This window comes from Xyrauchen texanus, chromosome 32 (genome assembly GCF_025860055.1).
Source record: "Xyrauchen texanus isolate HMW12.3.18 chromosome 32, RBS_HiC_50CHRs, whole genome shotgun sequence".
In the NCBI taxonomy this organism is placed as follows: domain Eukaryota; kingdom Metazoa; phylum Chordata; class Actinopteri; order Cypriniformes; family Catostomidae; genus Xyrauchen; species Xyrauchen texanus.
This window is the reverse complement of record NC_068307.1, coordinates 8531176-8550909: the sequence shown is the minus strand read 5'-3', so window position 1 is coordinate 8550909 and position 19734 is coordinate 8531176. Positions and strand designations below refer to the sequence as shown.

Here is a 19734-nt window from a genome sequence, read left to right as displayed (position 1 = left end):
GCATGTCCTCTTATGCAACACGAAGGAGACGTGCACGTGCCGGAGCTGTTTGCAGTCAGTTAGCTTTTCGTTTGTAACCGCGACACACGTCCTGTGAGTAGTTTGTTAAAACGTGTACGTTTGGACAACATTCACGTGTTTTGTGTAGGTTGGTTCATATTAATCGATTGAGGTAGTAACTGAAGCAGAAGCGGAGAGTAAACCGGGTTTTTTACTGGCCGTGTTGTTGGGAGTCAGGACTTGTAAATCTCTGTAGGCCGCAGTGTCTGAGGTAAGACGGAAAGGGCTAATTGCTGTTTACGACGTGCTATATATATTTTTTTTAGAATAGTATAACAAATATTAGCGTTTTATGTATCACGGGGTTATTGTCGTTATTAAATGTGTTTTCATTTTTGTATTTGTGAGATTTTAGGGTAGATAACTGTAGCTTGTTTGCAAAGACGAAGCGACTTTAGCCAGTTAGCTTCTAAGCTAACAAAGCAAGCAGAATAATTCTCAACTAAAATGTTTAATATCTGGACGAGGTTTAGTGAAAGGGAGTTATAATGTTGTTATAAGTGCTCAGAGCGTCTAAATGTATTATAAATATATATACATAACGAGAAGGTTTAAGATGGTGTGTAACACGGGGAACAAGTCAGGAAGCTAAAGTTAAACATGCGATTTCATGAAACCGTTCAGTCAGAGATACCATCCCGAGTTCAGAGTTGTATTTTCCTGTTTTGGCATGTAATTCAGATACATTTTGTTGTAATTACGGATACCTATATATTCAAACCAAGTCAGTCTTTTTCTCTGTTTTTCCTCGCCTGCAGATCAGCATCAACATGGCCGATGATTTGGACATTGAAGCGATGCTGGAGGCTCCATACAGAAAGGTGGGAGTTTATGCCAATAAATAAACTCGCTAAGGAATCTGTTTAGCTTTCATTTGAAACTGCTAACCTGTGTTTTCTCAGTTTTTTATTGTCAGTTCAATAACTTTAATGTTTCTGTCATAGTGGTTTCAATGAATAAATTGCCCATCTATCTCTTTTTGTAGACTTGCCTATATCTCACCTCTACTCCCATGAATTCCAGTGTGAACTGTCAAAAAAATGAAGGTAGTAATTGCCCAATATATTAATGTACTGTGGTACCCTTGGTTGAAATACATAGGCAGAATGATTTAGGTACCGCCAAAATAAATACAGTGGATGCACATAAGAGCTGGTATGAACTCTGTGTAGACTGTACTCATGATACTGTATGCATGGTATTCTTAGCTCCATATTTGTCAATAGAAGTTTCCCTCCTAAATGGGCATCACTGGATTGCATGACTTTAATAGAAATATATTGTAATCAACCACTAAAATATATTGGCTTAAAATGTCATAACTTTCAGTGCAGAAATCCTGGAGTTGACATATCCAAGCAAATTTACATAGTTTTCTTATACTCTTTACACCGCTTAAATTGAGAAGCTATTCAACTTTAAGACTTTTGGGGAAAAATATTATTTATGTTGAAATTAATGCATGCTGCTGACAAATATATTTACAAATTGACATTTCTGCAGCCTTACTAGTAGAAAATGATGGGGCTCAGCATATAGATGACATAGCGTTCACCATAACGTAACATATCTTGTAAACAATGCTCATTAGGTACATTTAAAGAACAACTCAACTTTAGATGGTCTGTGGGAGTCGCTATTACTAAGCCGTGTGAATCCCTGTTTGCTTCAGGGCGAGATGTGTGACTGAGGTGGCATCGAGCTCTTTCAATCCACGAAGGCAAATGGGGTGAAGATCACTGGAATGGCATCCAACACTGGAGCTCGTTTAGTGGCTGGCTGCTTGCGTTGCCACTTTGGGTCTTAGGCTCAGATAGCCTTGGTACTGAATCTGTTGGGCTGCATATTGAATGAACTCTCTAAAAATGCTATTTTACACACCCAGCATAGCACTTGACCTATTGGCTGTATTACCCAATTAATACAAGCACTAGTATGGAAGAACGACGATGGCTGCCATGTGGTTGGTTTCTTTCTAAAGGTCCCTCTTGTATTTGTCCTCCTCCCACACAAACCCTGTAATTAACTCATATTTAATGATCATATCATATTCTCTTTTGTTCCCATCCCTTCTTTATCCTTGCGACTTGAAATGTTTCGCCGTCCTCCTCATGCTGTCTTCTATCGACCCTGCTTAGGATGACAACAAGTCCTTAAGTACCAATGGCCATGAAGAACGGAGCAAGAAGTAAGTGTTTAGTCTTCACACTATTTAACTTCCTAAATTAAATTTTTATTTAATCTGTTAAAATTACATTTCGTAATGTCAGATGTTTTTCTTGCATACAACTTTCTCCTAATATATACCGTCCTTAATGTCAACGCAGTTCTGAAGTAACTATTAACTTTTGAATTGGAAGGAAAAAGAAGAGCAGAAGCAAGAGCAGGGAGCGGAAAATAAGCAAAAGCCATGACCACAAGAAGAGTCACGACCGCAGAAGGAGCCGCAGCAAAGACCGGAAACGTAGCCGCAGCAAGGAGAGACGCCGTTCCAGGAGCAAGGAGCGTGGTGGACGCTACAAAGCTCCTTTGTACGTTAGCGGTCTTGTCAGATAGGTTTAAGGTTTTCACTTTTTCCAAAATATTGTTATTTGCGTGTTACTCTTACTATAGTGAGCATGTTAACCTGAAGTATAAGGTTCCTGCAGTGTTCTTGATGAGTGAAAATGTCTGAGTATTACCAAGTATGGAGAGGGGTTTAGTTGCGGTCTCAATTCATATGTCCGTTGTGAATCATCAGAGAAGAGGAAGATCCCCCAAAACAAGGCATTTGTTGTAATGTGTACACAATTACCATTGTGTTCCCCATTGAAGCTTGTGGTATATCTTTAGCATTAGCAGTAGAGTGATAGTAGTAGCTACTGAGATTACAAACCTTGAAAACCTTGTTTTTAAATCACAGTTCTGGGCTGAAATTTAACGGTGGTCCCAGGGGGAAGACTGGCCCACCACCTGTCATCAAACTAAGGTTTCTATGATACTATTATTTTGTTGTGTGGGTTGTTGCTTGGTCGGTGTATGAGTCAGAAGTGGAAAATCTTTGCAGAAACACTTACAGAAATTCTCTTTCACAGCCATAGAAGATCTAGAAGCCACAGTCCTTTCAAGAAAGACAAAAGCCCTATAAGGTAAGCTTGTTTCAGCCTTGAAGACTACATATTTTCCCCCAACCTAGGGGGCTTTCACACTGGGCATGTTTGCTGCAGTCTGATTCAGAGTGCAATTGTTCCCCCGCAGCATTGGTCTGGTTTCACACTCACTTGATTCTGTTGAACCGCGGTCCATTTACGTTCATCTTACGACATCACAAACATGCATGTAAGCACAATGCAACATTCTTTTTGTTATTTTGGTGCCATTATGCACAGCAGAGTGAACGACAACTGCGTATATGTGCGCTTCAAGGTGTAAATCATCAGATGTCCAGGGGAAGATGTCCTTGCTGCTGCTCGCAAACAGCAGTTTTTTTTTTTTTTATGAGATGAGTGATTGCAAGGAATTATTTTGCATCTTTGTTTACACTGCATGCTTGCGCTCGTGTCCAAGGTGACGTTATCGCCACTGTCATCTCCTATTATACCCTATATTTATACCCTATTATAGTATTTATATATATATATGGTGTATAGATAGACAGACAGTATTTATAGTGTTGATTGTACTTGTATGTCATTGTGGTGTCATTACTTTTTTGGGACTTTCAGGAATGTGTGGATCCTTGTGTATTGTCAACAAATGATGTCGTCTTCGGCTAAAACGCATGCACAGGTTACTTTACTTCCTGAACGAGTGCTCTCCCGAGTCTGAGTTGCTTTCACATTCGTGTGAATCACGCTACATTTCCATTGCAACCGAACTCAGACCACCTCCTACAGGTAGTCTCTGGTTTGGTACCACGGTGCACACCCGCATGACAGCTTTCACATTACCAATTTTTCATGCGAACCGTGCTCTGTTTCGAACTAAACTGCCAGTGTGAAAGGACCCTTTACCTTTGCTGATTGTATTCATTCATTGTTTGTTGTCTTTTTCCAACAGACAGCCAATTGATAATCTCACCCCAGAGGAAAGGGATGCACGCACAGTTTTCTGCATGCAGCTGGCAGCCAGAATCCGACCACGAGACCTTGAGGAATTCTTCTCTGCAGTGGGAAAAGTCTGTGTTTGCACAACTTTGTCATTCTATAATGTTATTTGATTTAGTTGTGGGCTGCTTGATTTATTCTAATAGTTGACAAATCCATTGACACTGTTATTTTGTTTTGGAAAATACTTCTGTCGCCCACCCTACATAGGATTTGTGGCACTGCTAATAACACAGATGCCCGCTAATTCCTTCTGTTCTCTTTGAAAGGTAAGAGATGTGCGAATCATCTCTGACAGAAACTCCAGAAGATCCAAAGGAATTGCTTACATTGAGTTTGTGGATTCCACCTCTGTACCCTTGGCAATCGGCCTTTCTGGACAAAGACTTCTTGGAGTACCAATCATTGTCCAGGCTTCACAGGTATTTTTATACTTGGGCACACAAAGTGAAAATGTTTTCATAATCAGTAAATAAAAGTTGTGAAGCAACTTCTGATTGCCATGTATGTGTATATTTTGATCACCAGGCTGAAAAGAATAGAGCAGCTGCAATGGCCAACAACTTGCAGAAGGGCAGTTCTGGACCTATGAGACTGTATGTTGGCTCATTGCATTTCAACATCACAGAGGATATGCTCAGAGGGATCTTTGAACCATTTGGACGGGTAAATGGAGCCATTTATTATAAAAAAATATATATCACTACTAGATGTAGCTGATTATAGGGCGGCAATGGGTCCCTTTTATATATGTTTGTGGTTTTTCCTTTTTTAGATTGATAGTATTCAACTGATGATGGATACTGAAACGGGAAGATCCAAAGGATATGGCTTTATCACAGTAAGTTGTGTTGACAACCTAAATCAGTCCTTTTCGGCAACAGTATCATCCTGATTTTAAAGCTTTGGCACTGAAATTACGAGGTATAGTGTTTTCTGACATAAAAGGAGAAGGTTAGTTACGCATCTGCTCGAGCTTATTAGCTTTCCTCTTTTTCTACAGTTTGCTGATGCTGAATGTGCTAAGAAGGCTCTGGAACAGCTTAATGGCTTTGAGTTGGCTGGAAGACCAATGAAAGTGGGACATGTGACTGAGCGAACAGATGCCTCCACAGCCAGCTCCTTCCTGGACAATGATGAGTTGGAAAGGACTGGCATTGATCTGGGAACCACTGGAAGGCTTCAACTCATGGCCAGACTAGCTGAAGGTAAGGATTTATTTGCCACATCTGCATGTATAGTTTTCTTACTATTATAAAGTAAGCACTAAAAGCCATAGGTTTGAATATTGTCGCTGCTGGTATCATTTTAAGGGAATACAATTTTTTTTAAGGTACTGGTCTACAGATGCCACCCGCTGCACAGCAGGCTCTTCAGATGAGTGGCTCCATGGTTGCCATGGCTGCAGCTACTGGTGATTTTCTTAACTTTGGGTTCAATAAATGTTTTCTTGATTTAATAAATATTCCTTGAATTGATTTAACAGTCCATGGGGTTTGAAATGTAACCTTTTTTTTTTAAGCTGCTATGAATCCTGGACTGAGTTTTAACATTAATGTGCCCACAAACCAAGCTTTGAATCTACCGTCTCAACCAATTGCAACACACTGCTTCCAGCTTTCCAATATGTTCAATCCAAACTCGTAAGTAACAGAATTGGCATGAACATTTAAAGGGAACTGTATTTGAGTTTTTTATGCCTTGTTGAATTTTAATCACTTGTGTTTATCCTGGCAGAGAAAATGATATGGGCTGGGAAGTTGAAATTCAGGATGATGTCATTGAAGAGTGTAACAAACATGGTGGAGTCATACACATATATGTGGACAAGAAATCTGCGGAAGTATGAGTCTGCCTTGAACATATTGTCATTCATCACCACAATAAATGTGGAGTTTATGCACTCTCTTATTTTATCTTAAACCTTTGTTTTCACCCTGTCAGGGAAATGTCTATGTGAAGTGTCCCACCATTCCTGCTGCCATGGCTGCAGTCAGTGCATTACATGGACGCTGGTTTGGAGGTAAGAACAGAGAAGATGCACTTTTTGGAAGAGTTTCACACAAGGCGTGTCTGTGCTAAATTGTGTATAGTGTTTATTTTTCATTTAGTAAATCTGCTTGTTCATTTTATTGGGATTCTACTTTTACAAATATGTATTATCAGGGTTCCCATGTCTTGGGAAAACCTGCAACGGTCATAGGCATTTTTTTGTGAACACATTTTTCTAGTTACGTTCTGCTCTAAAATATTTCATTGGCTAGTTATTGGTCTTGTGTAGAGTAAAACCTGTTTGTACGGATGTCTGATTTGTGAGCAAATAATTTTGAGTTGGATCTTTAGTGAATCGGTCAAATCACTTTACAAATTGATCTGAATGATTCATTAAATGGTCTGCACTTATAGCGCTTTTTTTTTTTAACCTTAGAGGTTACCAAAGCGCTTTACAATTTGTCCCAATCACGCATTCACACGCGCTAACCTGCCATTGGGAGCAACTTGGGGTTCAGTGTCTTGCCCAAGGACCCTTCGGCATGTGGAGTCGTGTGGGCCGGGAATCGAACCGCCAACCCTTCAATTGGAAGCTGACCGCTCTACCACCTGAGCCACAGCCGCTCATTATCAAATCATTCCTAATGGAGTCAAATTGTTTTCACATTTGGATATGGAGGATTCAGTAGTGTAATCGTCAGCAAAATTAGTCAAATTTGTTTTTTTCTTCCCCATATCCATTAATCCTAATCCTTATCTCAAATGAACAGAAATGTAATGGAAATTCATTGGTCAAAAAAGTGGGAACCCTTTATTATGGTCTGGTGTCTCATTGATTTTATATTTTTACAGGTAAAATGATCACAGCGGCTTATGTCCCTCTTCCCACATATCACAACCTTTTTCCAGAGTCCGTGCAAGCCACACAGCTTCTTATGCCCAGCCGCCGGTGATCCCTTACCCCTGAACACTTTTTCAGCCTTTCTCTTTTTAACTTTTGGACAACAACACCAGTTCTGCAAGATGTGGCACAGTTGTTTTGTTTCCTTTTTAAGTTGGTTACAAAGACGGTAAGGTAAAAAAAATGAGATCTGCATAGTGTCCTTACAGATCTGTTCAGGCATTGAGAGATGTTCTGTGGTTTAAAAAAAAACTTTCCTATGTACAGCCTACTTATTGAATTTTGCCTCTTGATCCTTTATTGTTTGTGCATTTTTTTTTTTTCCTTCCATGTTTATTGTCTTTGTCATATATCTGATTGGCATGTTTCCCCACTTTAAGAAGTGTGCAGTTAGCCACATACAAAATATAAATAAGCCTTAAATTTATTAAAAACCCTGCAATTTTGATCAACCCAACATATTGGATTTTTTGGCTCTATGAGCTGTGGGAACTTAATCTGACATATCTGACATATTTGTTAATCTAGAGACCATAAGGTTTAGCAGCATCTTGTTTTTCTAATCAAGATTTTATTTTGTAAAGTCCTTGATGAAAGTTAATTTCAAATAAAGCCAAAATACTGGGGAAAAAACTGTTCTTGTTTGATTTGAACCGGTTCTTATGCTAAAAGAAAAAAAAACAGACACCGCAAAAGGTCATTTCTGGTAAATTGTTGCTTACGTCTTCAATCCTTGTTGGTTGAAATGAGAAAGTAATGTCACTTATGTCTCCTGTTTTGGCTAAATAAACACAGGGACTTCACTAGCTTGAGGACACTGAAGTTTCCTTAAAGATTAAGCAGAGTAATTTTCACAATGAGGACATATTGGGTCAAATGGTGCACAAAAAAACATTTGTTCTGTAATAAAGTATGGTAAATTCCTTGATTTTTCTGTGATTGCGAAGTTTTCAGATTAGCATCAAGTAGCTGAACTATTAAAGTGGATGACTATGATTGATATATTATCTCTGTACAATCTTGCCAAATCTTGGGGCAGGCTGAGCATTCTGACTGAGCATTTAGGTTCAATAGAACTACAGCCATCACTACCCAGAGTGTGGTGGATCAGAGCCAAAGCAGAGAGAGTCCTCTTTCTCTCCTGCAGTAGCCTAAGCATCGGTCCCACTGTAAGATATAGTTCAGAAACTGGCTTGTTCCATTGGAGTTTAGACTGGGGATCCCCTAAGACCTGCACAATAGTATACATCTGCATCAGTTTCCAGAGACTATCTGTTGCTAGAATCAAGACTTTGTCTTGACGTCACAATTTGTGATTTCTGGCTCTGCTGTGAGGTATGGTGGTAGTTTGGTGACAGCATTTTTGCACGTTCATTGCCAATCAATAACTTTAGACGTGCCTCATAGATCACTGCTCTGTCTGAATTTAATGTCCCCAAAGGCCTTAAATAATTGATAGGCACAGTAGCCTGTCATGTTTAACCAATGCCTTTTGTTCAGAAGCAGGGTGTTCAATGAGAACCTGTTGCATCTCGCTAGTGAGAGCTGACAATCTTCCAACATCCCCTTGGACACCAAGCACTGCTCTGCTGTCTGTCAGATTGGCCACATGAGCCACACAAGCTATGCAACCAGATAAGGCCACTCTGAGAGGTGTGAAAGGGGCAAAAGGAACACCAAAACATATTTCATAAATGACACCAATCAGGTACTGTAATTATGTTTCAAAAGTATAGCCAGAAGACGTAAACAAAAATGTGTGTTGATATGATTAACTATGACAAACTCAAGTTCTAACCTTTTCTGTGTAAAGTTACGTCCAATCTTGTAACTTTGTTGCCATGACGATGTAACATTAAACCATGTAATCCCGCAAAAAAACGACGATTTAAAAAACTTTACAGTTCAAATAATACACTAGTTTTAACAGAAGAATTCTGAATAGGGAAGAGTCCAAATAGAAATTATGCCATGCTGTCGATTGAGCTGAACTTGATTTAAACCCAGAATATTCCTTTAATGAGACAAACATGTATGCATTTTAACAGATTGAATCAGCTGTACCGTACAGCATCAACAACTAAATAAGTGCATTAAAAGCAACAATTAAATAATTCCTTATCAAGAAACATTTAGAGATGGAATAATGTAAGCGATATAGTTGATCTGAATATTTTTTTTAAACTTGTCCAAGACTTTATATATTTCACTGACCCACTTCAGCTTTATCAGCTGTTTAAAAGTTATGTACAAGTAAAGGGAAATTACAAAATCTATTCTGCTTTTCTTTAAAGCCTCGTTGTATTGGCAGCTTACTGAGATTTTGGAATGTGTTGCGACAGGAGCTACGAAAACTTCTTTATTAAATAGTTCTATGTTTCATTTATTTAATTATTATTTAATATTGCATCCATTACAGAACAGCATTGCATTGGCGCATATTCTGGAGCCCACTTTCTCAGCCGCTTTGATTCCTAAAACGTTTTCCCATTTATTTTCTCCACATGGATGTTCTAAATGATTAACCAAACAACCAGCTCCGATGTAGATGACATGATTAAAACCTTGATTTTGAAGCAAACAAGTATTATGAAAAATCGGACAAAATGACAAAAGTAGAGTGAACTACAATCCCATGAAACATTGCAAATCATGCAATTTAATTAAAAATTATGTGAAACAAACTATTGATTTAAAGTTGTTCATTATGAAGTATATAATTATTATATTGAAATTATTTTTTAAATATCCAGACATGTATGCAAACATATATTTTGAGTGCAGGCAGAATCGAGTGCGTCATTCCCCGTGCGTCGTCACTGCTAGAGTGGGCTCTTTTGCCGCAGCTGATTGGTTGATTTTCTGCTTCAGAATCATGGGTAATGTAGTTCTTCACAAGGAATTCCACGAGTAAACACGATTTAAAAAATGAAGTTGAATAAAACGCGGGCTGGTGGCTTCGATAGAAGCATAAACCATCAATTAACATCCTCGTTGCTCACGGTAGGTCTCTCTTTAACGGTTTATAATTCATCGTTATAAATCAATTCGCCTTTAGAAAACAATTATTAACTTCTTACATCTGGAACCAAAGAACCAGACACTTTTATTCCTTTAGCCAATCAATTTCGTCAACGTCTTGAAAAACCCGCCCACAAGGAAAACAGATAACCAATGAGAATTTAAATATCAGAAACGTCCCACCCACTATCCTTGTGTAAGCATTGCTAAAACGTGTTATGACATTTGCGTTCTCTGGCTTTAGTAAGCATGCTGTCTCCTTTGAAGGCGCCCGAATAATTCAGTCATTTGTTGAGGATTAAAGTTTAAACGAAGGTTTTATAAGAAGCAATTGTTGATATTCTGTTGAGGCGAACACTGTAATTTCACAAGCATGATGAACAGGACATTAGCAAGGAAACTTCTAGGCTCCATGTGTGGGCTCTCCAGCCCTCGACTGAGCTACGCTCAAACAGCCGTGAACGCTGTGCAGAAAGGTACAGGACAATTCAATCTAATTATTTAAAGAGTATTAAACGCCTCCGTTATGGATCAGTTGAATTTGCCATGTGTACAATGGGACACTTCGCTAACGTGTTAGCACATTGGCTTCTTTTTTTTGTATATCACTATTCTAAGCCACCATTACTTTATAGCTTTCAAATTGCAGTGAGTGTAAATAAACATACAGATATTACTTCCTCCACAGAGCTGATCAAAAGTAGGGAACTGGAAAAGGATGAGCTCAGACCTCTGTATATGGACTTTCAGGCCACCACACCCATGGTACCCATCTGCTGTTTTCCTCCTAATTATACTCCTGCCATTTACTTAAATTGAAGTAATTACACTCCTGAATCTAGTGCATGTGTCCATGACAACATTTCTAAAATGTTTGAATTGCATTGTTTTCATTAAACAATGTTGTTTACATCTGACTCAACAGGACCCTAGGGTTTTGGATGCCATGCTACCCTATCAAGTGAATTACTATGGTAACCCACATTCCAGGACACATGCTTATGGATGGGAGAGTGAGAGTGCCATGGAAAAAGCAAGAAAGGTATAAGACTGTATTCTCTATCAAACCTGTACTTTTTATTATAAAAGCAATAACTTGTTTACTTGGTTTCTGATTCCTGCATGAGACTGAAATAAGGCAGAGATCGCTTTATTTATGAATGTCAAAGCATACTATTTTGTTAAAGCCAAAAATGTTCTGTTTACTCTGTCCTCTTCAGCAAGTAGCAGATCTTATTGGTGCTGATCAGAGAGAGATTGTGTTTACCAGTGGTGCGACCGAGTCCAACAATATGTCTATCAAAGTAAGGATCTCATTACACTGAAGCAAGATTAGGATTATGAGAAAGTGGGAGGCTGGGATTTTAGACACAAACGTCATGACAAATCCTAAAATATACAAATAAATAAAGTGCACATCACAATATTTTTGGGTTCTTTGAGATTCTGTAACCACTCATTGAGAAGAACTTAAAGGGATAGTTCACCCATAAATGGAAATGCTCTAATCATTTACTCACCCTCATGCCATTCCAGATGTGTGACTTTCTGTTCTTTGCTGAACACAAAGATTTTTAGGAGAATATCTCAGCTCTTTATGTCCATACAATGCAAGTGAATGGTGGCCAGAACGTCGAAGCTCCAAAAAGCACATAAATGCAACTTTAAAGTAATCCATATGATTCCAATTGTTAAATCCTTGTCTTCAGAAGCCATCCGATCAGATCTGGATGAGATCAGAGCAAACTATAAATCTTGACATCAGCAGTCTCCTTGGCAACCATGATTTGAAGTTTGATTACATTTCCTAGTGCCATCTAGCACTCTGCACATGCGTCAAGTGCTAGGATGTGTAATCGAGCTTGATATCACGATTGTGCCTAGAGACTGTAATGACAAGACGCACAGTGAAAAAAGGAGTTCTATTTTGATCTGTTCTCACACAAACATGATTGGATTGCTTCAGATGCCGTGGATTTAACCACTGGAGTAATATGGATTAATTTTATGTTGCTTTTATGTATTTTTTGGATCTTCTTGCCACCATTCACTTGCATAGTATGGACCTACAGAGCTGAGATATTCCTCTAAAAATCTTTGTTTCCAGGAGAAGAAAGGAAGTCATACATAATTGCTATGGAATGAGGGTGAGTTAATGATGAGAGAATTTTTAATTTGGGTGAACTATTCCTTTAAAATCTTTTGGTTGTTATTCACGTTTAGGGTGTTGCCCGGTTTTATAAGGCTAAGAAAAAGCACATCATCACCACACAGACCGAACACAAGTGTGTGCTGGACTCATGCCGTGTTCTGGAGGCAGAGGGTTTTGATGTAACCTATTTACCTGTGAAAAGTAATGGGCTCATTGACCTAAAGGTAAGCTGTCTTAAAAAAGAGAGTGAGAGAGATCGGTGGGGGGTTTAAAAATCTGTAATGCATTTTTATCCTGTCAGAATCTACCCTTACAGAGCAGTTTTATTGCTGAATTCTTTATTATGTTTGAGCTTAGTTGGTTGTTTTGTCTTAAGATATTACATAATGATGTTATTGTATTGAGAATTTTGTTTTATAATTCGCTTTCTCAGCAATTAGAGGAAACAATCCGTCCTGATACAAGCTTGGTGTCAGTCATGACTGTCAACAATGAGATTGGTGTCAAACAACCAATCAAAGAGATAGGTAATGTTCATTATCAACATCATTCTCTAAACCTATAATTGTCTTCCTTGATTGCATTCATGCCTATGCTATTCTCAATTTTCTCAGGTCATCTGTGTAGATCCAAGAATGTGTTCTTCCACACTGATGCTGCCCAGGCTGTTGGAAAGATTCACATTGATGTCAGTGACTGGAAAGTGGATCTGATGTCCATAAGTGCCCATAAGATCTATGGGCCCAAAGGTACTGCATTGTAGCAAAATTTTGTTAGACAATGGTTTTGTGATGTGAAGATATCATAAAGTTGTTGCCGTTTTATCAGGAGTTGGGGCTTTGTACGTCAGGAGAAGGCCCAGAGTCCGTATTGAGCCTTTGCAGAATGGAGGTGGTCAGGAAAGGGGCCTGCGTTCAGGTACTGTGCCCACACCTCTAGTAGTGGGGCTCGGAGCTGCCTGTGAGATCGCCCAGCAAGAGATGGAGGTAGAGCTGTAAAAAGTGAACTGCTTATTTGAGTAAAAATGTATTTTCATGGCTAGTCTTGCTATCATTGCAAATTTGTATGCAGAAAAATTTCAAAATCAAGTTTCTGTCCCTCCCCCTATTTTCAGTACGATCACAAGCATGTGGCGATGCTTGCGAATCGCCTCATTCAGAAGATCATGTCTGAGATGGCTGATGTTGTGTTGAATGGAGACCCAGAGCAGAGGTACCCAGGTGAGATGCAGCTTTACAGTGATCAAATCTAGTCTAAAGGCATCTTTACACTGATTTAAAGTTAAGGTTGAGTGGACTCTGTGCCTGCTCAAAATCTAAAAAAAATAAATAAATGCCTGCTCTGATCCATCTCATCCCCTAAAATCAAAGTTTGTTCTGAAGCTGCTTTTGATTTCTTTGTAAATGAAATGCAGAATCAGAGCAGCCTTAAACTTTGTTGTTCAATTTAGAATTTATAAAATGCCTGAATATATTACATTATAAATTTCATGTTTAAAACATGAATTTCATAATATTTAATTGTGCAGCATTAAACAGTCTGTAAATGCACCTTTTCGTGGTACAGTGTGTACGGAAAGTATTCAGACCCCCTTAAATTTTTCACTCTTTGTTATATTGCAGCCATTTGCTAAAATCATTTAAGTTCATTTTTTTCCTCATTATTGTACACACAGCACCCCATATTGACAGAAAAACACAGAATTGTTGACATTTTTGCACATTTATTAAAAAAGAAAAACTGAAATATCACATGGTCCTAAGTATTCAGACCCTTTGTTCAGTATTTAGTAGAAGCACCCTTTTGATCTAATACAGCCATGAGTCTTTTTGGGAAAGATGCAACAAGTTTTTCACATCTGGATTTGGGTATCCTCTGCCATTCCTCCTTGCAGATCCTCTCCAGTTCTGTCAGGTTGGATGGTAAACGTTGGTGGACAGACATTTTCAGGTCTCTCCAGAGATGCTCAATTGGGTTTAAGTCAGGGCTCTGGCTGGGCCATTCAAGAACAGTCATGGAGTTGTTGTTAAGCCACTCCTTCGTTATTTTAGCGGTGTGCTTAGGGTCATTGTCTTGGAAGGTGAACCTTCGGCCCAGTCTGAGGTCCAGAGCACTCTGGATAAGGTTTTCGTCCAGAATATCCCTGTACTTGGCCGCATTCATCTTTCCCTCGATTGCAACCAGTCGTCCTGTCCCTGCAGCTGAAAAACACCCCCACAGCATGATGCTGCCACCACCATGCTTCACTGTTGAGACTGTATTGGACAGGTGATGAGCAGTGCCTGGTTTTCTCCACACATACCGCTTAGAATTAAGGCCTATTCTATCTTGGTCTCATCAGACCAGAGAATGTTATTTATCACCATCTTGGAGTCCTTCAGGTGTTTTTTTTAGCAAACTCCATGCGGGCTTTCATGTGTCTTACACTGAGGAGAGGCTTCCGTCGGGCCACTGCCATAAAGCCCCGACTGGTGGATGGCTGCATTGATGGTTGACTTACTACAACTTTCTCCCATCTCCCGACTGCATCTCTGGAGCTCAGCCACAGTGATCTTTGGGCTCTTCTCCCCCGATAGCTCAGTTTGGCCGGACGGCCAGCTCTAGGAAGGGTTCTGGTCATCCCAAACGTCTTCCATTTAAGGATTATGGAGGCCACTGTGCTCTTATGAACCTTAAGGGCAGCAGAAATGTTTTTGTAACCTTGGGCAGATCTGTGCCTTGCCACAAGTCTGTCTCTGAGCTCTTCAGGCAGTTCCTTTGACCTCATGATTCTCATTTACTCTGACATGCACTGTGAGCTGTAAGGTCTTATATAGACAGATGTGTGGCTTTCCTAATCAAGTCCAATCAGTATAATCAAACACAGCTGGACTCAGTTGAAGGTGTAGAACCATCTCAAGGATGATCAGAAGAAATGGACAGCACCTGAGTTAAATATTTGAGTGTCACAGCAAAGGGTCTGAATACTTAGGACCATGTGATATTTCAGTTTTTATTTTTTAATAAATGTGCAAAAATGTCAACAATTCTGTGTTTTTCTGTCAATATGGGGTGCTGTGTGTACAATAATGAGGAAAGAAAATGAACTTAAATGATTTTAGCAAATGGCTGCAATATAACATAGAGTGAAAAATTTAAGGGGGTCTGAATACTTTCCGTACCCACTGTATATATGCCGCTTCAGATTAGGGTTGGAAACTGAGAACCGGTTCTAATTATCCCCTTTTCCCCACATACAGTCCTGGTACTTTACCCTTATGAACTTTCTAGATGAGAACTCTTGAAGGGATATTTTACCCAAAAATAAAAAATGTTAAAAGAATATCTCCGCTCTATAGGTCCATACAGTGCAAGTGAATGGCATCAAAAACTTTGAAGCTCCATAAAGCACATTAAGGTATCTTAAAAGTAATCCATACGACTCCAGTGGTTTAATCCATGTCTTCTGAAGTGATCCAATTGGTTTTTGGTGATAACAGACCAAAATATTACTTTGTTTTCACAATAAATCTTGACATCAGCAGTCTCCTTGGCAATTATGATTTTAAGCTCGGGCCATATAGTGCACTGAACTAGAAAGTGTAATCAAGCTTTAAATCATGATTGTGCCTAGAGACTGCAATGGCAAGATGTACTGTTAAAAATGAGATTTATATTTTGGTTTGTTCTCACCCAAAATTTATTGGATCACTTCAGAAGACATGGATTAAACCACTGGAGTCATATAAATTACTTTCACTTTTCTTGCTGTATTGGAGCTACACTTTTGTTAGGGCTATTTTACACAAAATGTGTCCCCAGGTTACAGTCTTTACACTGGGCATGTACTTGCATGGTGCAGAAGCCCTGAAGCTTAAGTTGACTTCCAATTGTTGTCTGATACGTTTTGTATTTTTTTAGGATGCATTAATTTATCATTTGCCTACGTTGAAGGGGAGAGTCTGTTGATGGCCTTAAAAGATGTTGCGCTTTCATCTGGAAGGTCAGTTAGAAATTGAAAGTAACCGTACGTTCACACCAGAGGCGGCGAGAGCGTCAAATCGACCGGAAGTCATTCATTTTCAATGACAGCCAGTGTCTCTCGGCGGCGAGAAGCGGCGCGGCGAGTCTTGGGCGGCGTGGGCGTCAGATGGAAGTTCAAGTGCAGTCAACATTATGGTAATGAGCTGTGACGCGGTTCGGCGGCAACCTATTGGAATATAGAAGTGCTCCGCTCTAGCGAAGTCTAGAGAACATAACCGTGTAAACTTTGGTTCCCACCAAACATTCGTTCCGAAGATAAAATGGAGGAGAAACGAATTATTGCCGTGAGGGGTTTCCCTGTAATATATGACCAAGACCACAGTTATTATTACAAATGTATTTTATTTTGATAACAAACAACTATAATTTTAATTACCTTCTGCCATCAATCGATTTCTTATTTTCACATTTTAAAGAGTTCATGAGGATATACGCTACTTGTGATAGGTCGGCAAAAAGTAAATGGTCGACCCAGTGTCTGGATGTTTAAATTGCGGCCCCTTTAAATATAGTTCACAAAACAAAGCATTCTGAACAAACGTTGCCAACTACGTCAGAGCGTCCACGAGCGTCCTTGAGCGTCGAAGGCAGGGCAGCCAGAGCGAATTTTGACGCTCTCGCCGCTTCTGGTGTGAATGCACAGTAAAGAGAACCTTATATGAAGTCTTGCTAGATGCACTAACATTTAAACTGTGTTTATTCTTATTGCAGTGCATGCACTTCTGCCTCCTTGGAGCCCTCATATGTACTCAGGGCAATGGGAACAGATGAGGACTTGGCACACTCTTCTATTAGGTTTGTTGTTATAAAATGTCAGTCTAGATGCATCTCTTTTCCCAGGCCATGCTCATCACGTTACTTCTCTGCAATTCTGTGTTGTGTAATAGAGACCGTGTGTTCAGATTTTATCAAAAGTCTCAATGCAGAAATGTATTGTTTAAACCATGACCACACAAAATGAATCGATCCAATGGCAAGTTAAACCATTCAGATGATGCAATGGCTGATGTTTTTCTCAGGTTTGGAATCGGAAGATTTACTACAGAGGAGGAAGTAGACTACACAGTGGAGAAGTGCATTCAGCAGGTCAAACGGCTAAGAGAGATGAGGTGAGTCATTTCACATTTGTTTTGAATAAATCATCTGCTCATGGTGGAAAAATGTGAAATGCTATGACATTGAACATTTTTGTCATTGTCTTTTGTTATTCTTTTAGTCCTTTATGGGAGATGGTCCAGGAGGGCATTGATCTTAAGAGCATCAACTGGACCCAGCATTGAACTGTCTTCAAGCCCTGCTGCGGGTGTGAATGCTCGTTTTGTACAACTTAATTTTTTAAGCTATACTGGAATTCCTTTGAACTTCTTGTTCCCTCAAAAAAACACGCACAATTGTATTTTTCGATATGCAGGGATTGCTGAGGATATGTATTTTGTAAGTTTGTAAAACTCTTTTTAAATTTTCTGAGAGCATTATGGATTGATTTTTATTCCAGTTACATATAGTTACTCTGTTTAGTCTGTGGAACTAAAACTCTCAAAATGGGTTACCGTAGACACGTCTTAACACAAACATGCACTGTGTGTGTGTGTGTGTGTGTGTGTGTGTGTGTGTGTGTGTGTGTGTGTGTGTGCGTGTGTGTGTCGCGCATCACAATATACCATGAAACATTTTATGGTACACATTGTACCATATTGTCTCCAACTGTGACCAGCATTTTTAATTTCAATGATTAGTTATGCTTCGTTCAAAGAGGTGCAGTTTATGGATAGTTTATAAATCATGTACATAACATCAGGAGAGAAACCTTAAATAGTTTGCAGAAGAATGTGTCTTTGACATATGTAACATGTGTTGCTTGTATGCAATGTTTTTGCTTCTAACTTCACGGAAAATAAACAGAACATAAAACATCACATATTATTATGTAGAGGAGGTGATTATCTTTAAAACAAGCCCACACATGCCATAACAGGATGCATTGATCATTAGATAATCCACACTAAACACATTGTGCACTGGCTAAAAACACATTAGCTTTCCTGGATCAGGTGACTTCGTCAGAAATTATGTAGTATGTTGCCCAGCATCATGGAACGTAAAACCAATCGTTTCAGGATTCAGATCACTTCAACCAGAGGTGTACGTCATCCAAATATGGGCAGAGATTATCATTCGCTCCAATTACATATGGCCACCAGATTGTACCAAGTATGTGGCAGACTCAATGACACAATATGGACCTCAATGAGATCTTGTTACTCATGCCTACATGCTTTTTGGAGAGACAGCATACCATTAGTCGTTGTATTTGCATGTGTAATTAGTATGACAATGATCGTTTTATTTGTTTAGAGAGGTTTTTGGACATGAATAAAGTATATTTGTAATGCTATAACTTTTGATTGCTTTGTCGAATCTACACAAAATTTTACTTTGTTACGGGTGACATGATTGGGAACAAAATAAAAGCATTTTTTGGTGGTACCTTGTTTACACCCTGAGATATTATGTAAAATCATTCACGTAAAAGCTTTTTTGTGTTTTTTCTTTTTTTTTTCAGCAGTTTCTTAGGGTGAGTTTCAGAATTGATCATAATCTATATATTTGAAAAGTTTTCTTTAAAATGATACCAAACTTTTGGTATGCAAAAACACCCTCAGAGCTTAAAGGGTTAAATTCAACTGCCTATTAAGATGGATCTTGCATAAGAAATTAATTCTTATTTTGTCTAGTATGCCTTGCTTGTCTTGCACAATTGCAGTTTACAGCTTCTGTGGTAACTGTTGTTGTAAAACTTGTTTTATTAGGCTATATTTTTATGTAATCTCAATAAACATCCAAACCCAATATGTTTTTGTTTTTATTGGATTTTTCAGAAAGTTATGTTGGTACTAGCCTACAAATGAACTTTTTTTTTTATTTTGTTAAGTTTTACTGACAAATACAAGACAATCAGCAGAATTATAAAAAATACAAAAACTACCTTCAACAAAAAAACCACAAACTCAAAATTGCAAAGTGCAATTTATATTCTACATAACTAAAAAAAGGCTTGAGCAGAAACTTTGTACATATCTTTGATACAATTATATATTTTAATATATGCAATTATACAACAATTTCCCCCAAATCTTCCAAAGGGAGAAAATTAATAGAGCACACCGCTAAAATAACGAAGGAGTGGCTTCACAACAACTCCGTGACTGTTCTAGAATGGCCCAGCCAGAGCCCTGACTTAAACCCAATTGAGCATCTCTGGAGAGACCTGAAAATGGCTGTCCACCAACGTTTACCATCCAACCTGACAGAACTGGAGAGGATCTGCAAGGAGGAATGGCAGAGGATACCCAAATCCAAATGTGAAAAATTTGTTGCATCTTTCCCAAAAAGACTCATGGCTGTATTAGATCAAAAGGGTGTTTCTACTAAATACTGAACAAAGGGTCTGAATACTTAGGACCATGTGATATTTCAGTTTTTCTTTTTTAATAAATGTG

The 19734-nt window shown here is 38.8% G+C and overlaps 2 protein-coding genes across 7 annotated transcripts; both read left to right on the top strand.

The window, feature by feature from the left end:
* Positions 1–15: 15 nt before the first annotated feature.
* Positions 16–7662, top strand: rbm39a (RNA binding motif protein 39a). Of its 5 annotated transcripts, XM_052101589.1 has the most exons (17): positions 16–271; positions 819–881; positions 1046–1106; positions 2199–2248; positions 2421–2591; positions 2963–3028; positions 3135–3188; positions 4099–4216; positions 4415–4567; positions 4674–4811; positions 4921–4986; positions 5149–5353; positions 5479–5559; positions 5668–5788; positions 5883–5988; positions 6090–6168; positions 6990–7662. In XM_052101589.1, the coding sequence occupies exons 3-17, from the start codon at positions 1101–1103 to the stop codon at positions 7088–7090; spliced, it is 1515 nt and encodes a 504-aa protein (XP_051957549.1). In that variant the 5' UTR covers positions 16–271; positions 819–881; positions 1046–1100; the 3' UTR covers positions 7091–7662. The 5 variants fall into 5 exon arrangements, with proteins under 5 accessions (XP_051957549.1, XP_051957548.1, XP_051957551.1 ...); XM_052101588.1 differs by lacking the exon at positions 1046–1106; XM_052101591.1 differs by adding an exon at positions 1733–2023 and having other exon boundaries at positions 2421–3188.
* Positions 7663–10264: 2602 nt separating this feature from the next.
* On the top strand, positions 10265–19078 carry LOC127626038 (cysteine desulfurase, mitochondrial). Of its 2 annotated transcripts, XM_052101551.1 has the most exons (13): positions 10265–10535; positions 10748–10824; positions 10985–11101; positions 11280–11363; positions 12283–12435; positions 12645–12738; positions 12826–12960; positions 13040–13197; positions 13326–13431; positions 16112–16193; positions 16946–17029; positions 17254–17343; positions 17451–19078. In XM_052101551.1, the coding sequence occupies exons 1-13, from the start codon at positions 10433–10435 to the stop codon at positions 17512–17514; spliced, it is 1347 nt and encodes a 448-aa protein (XP_051957511.1). In that variant the 5' UTR covers positions 10265–10432; the 3' UTR covers positions 17515–19078. The 2 variants fall into 2 exon arrangements, with proteins under 2 accessions (XP_051957511.1, XP_051957512.1); XM_052101552.1 differs by lacking the exon at positions 10265–10535 and having other exon boundaries at positions 10745–10879.
* Positions 19079–19734: the final 656 nt, after the last annotated feature.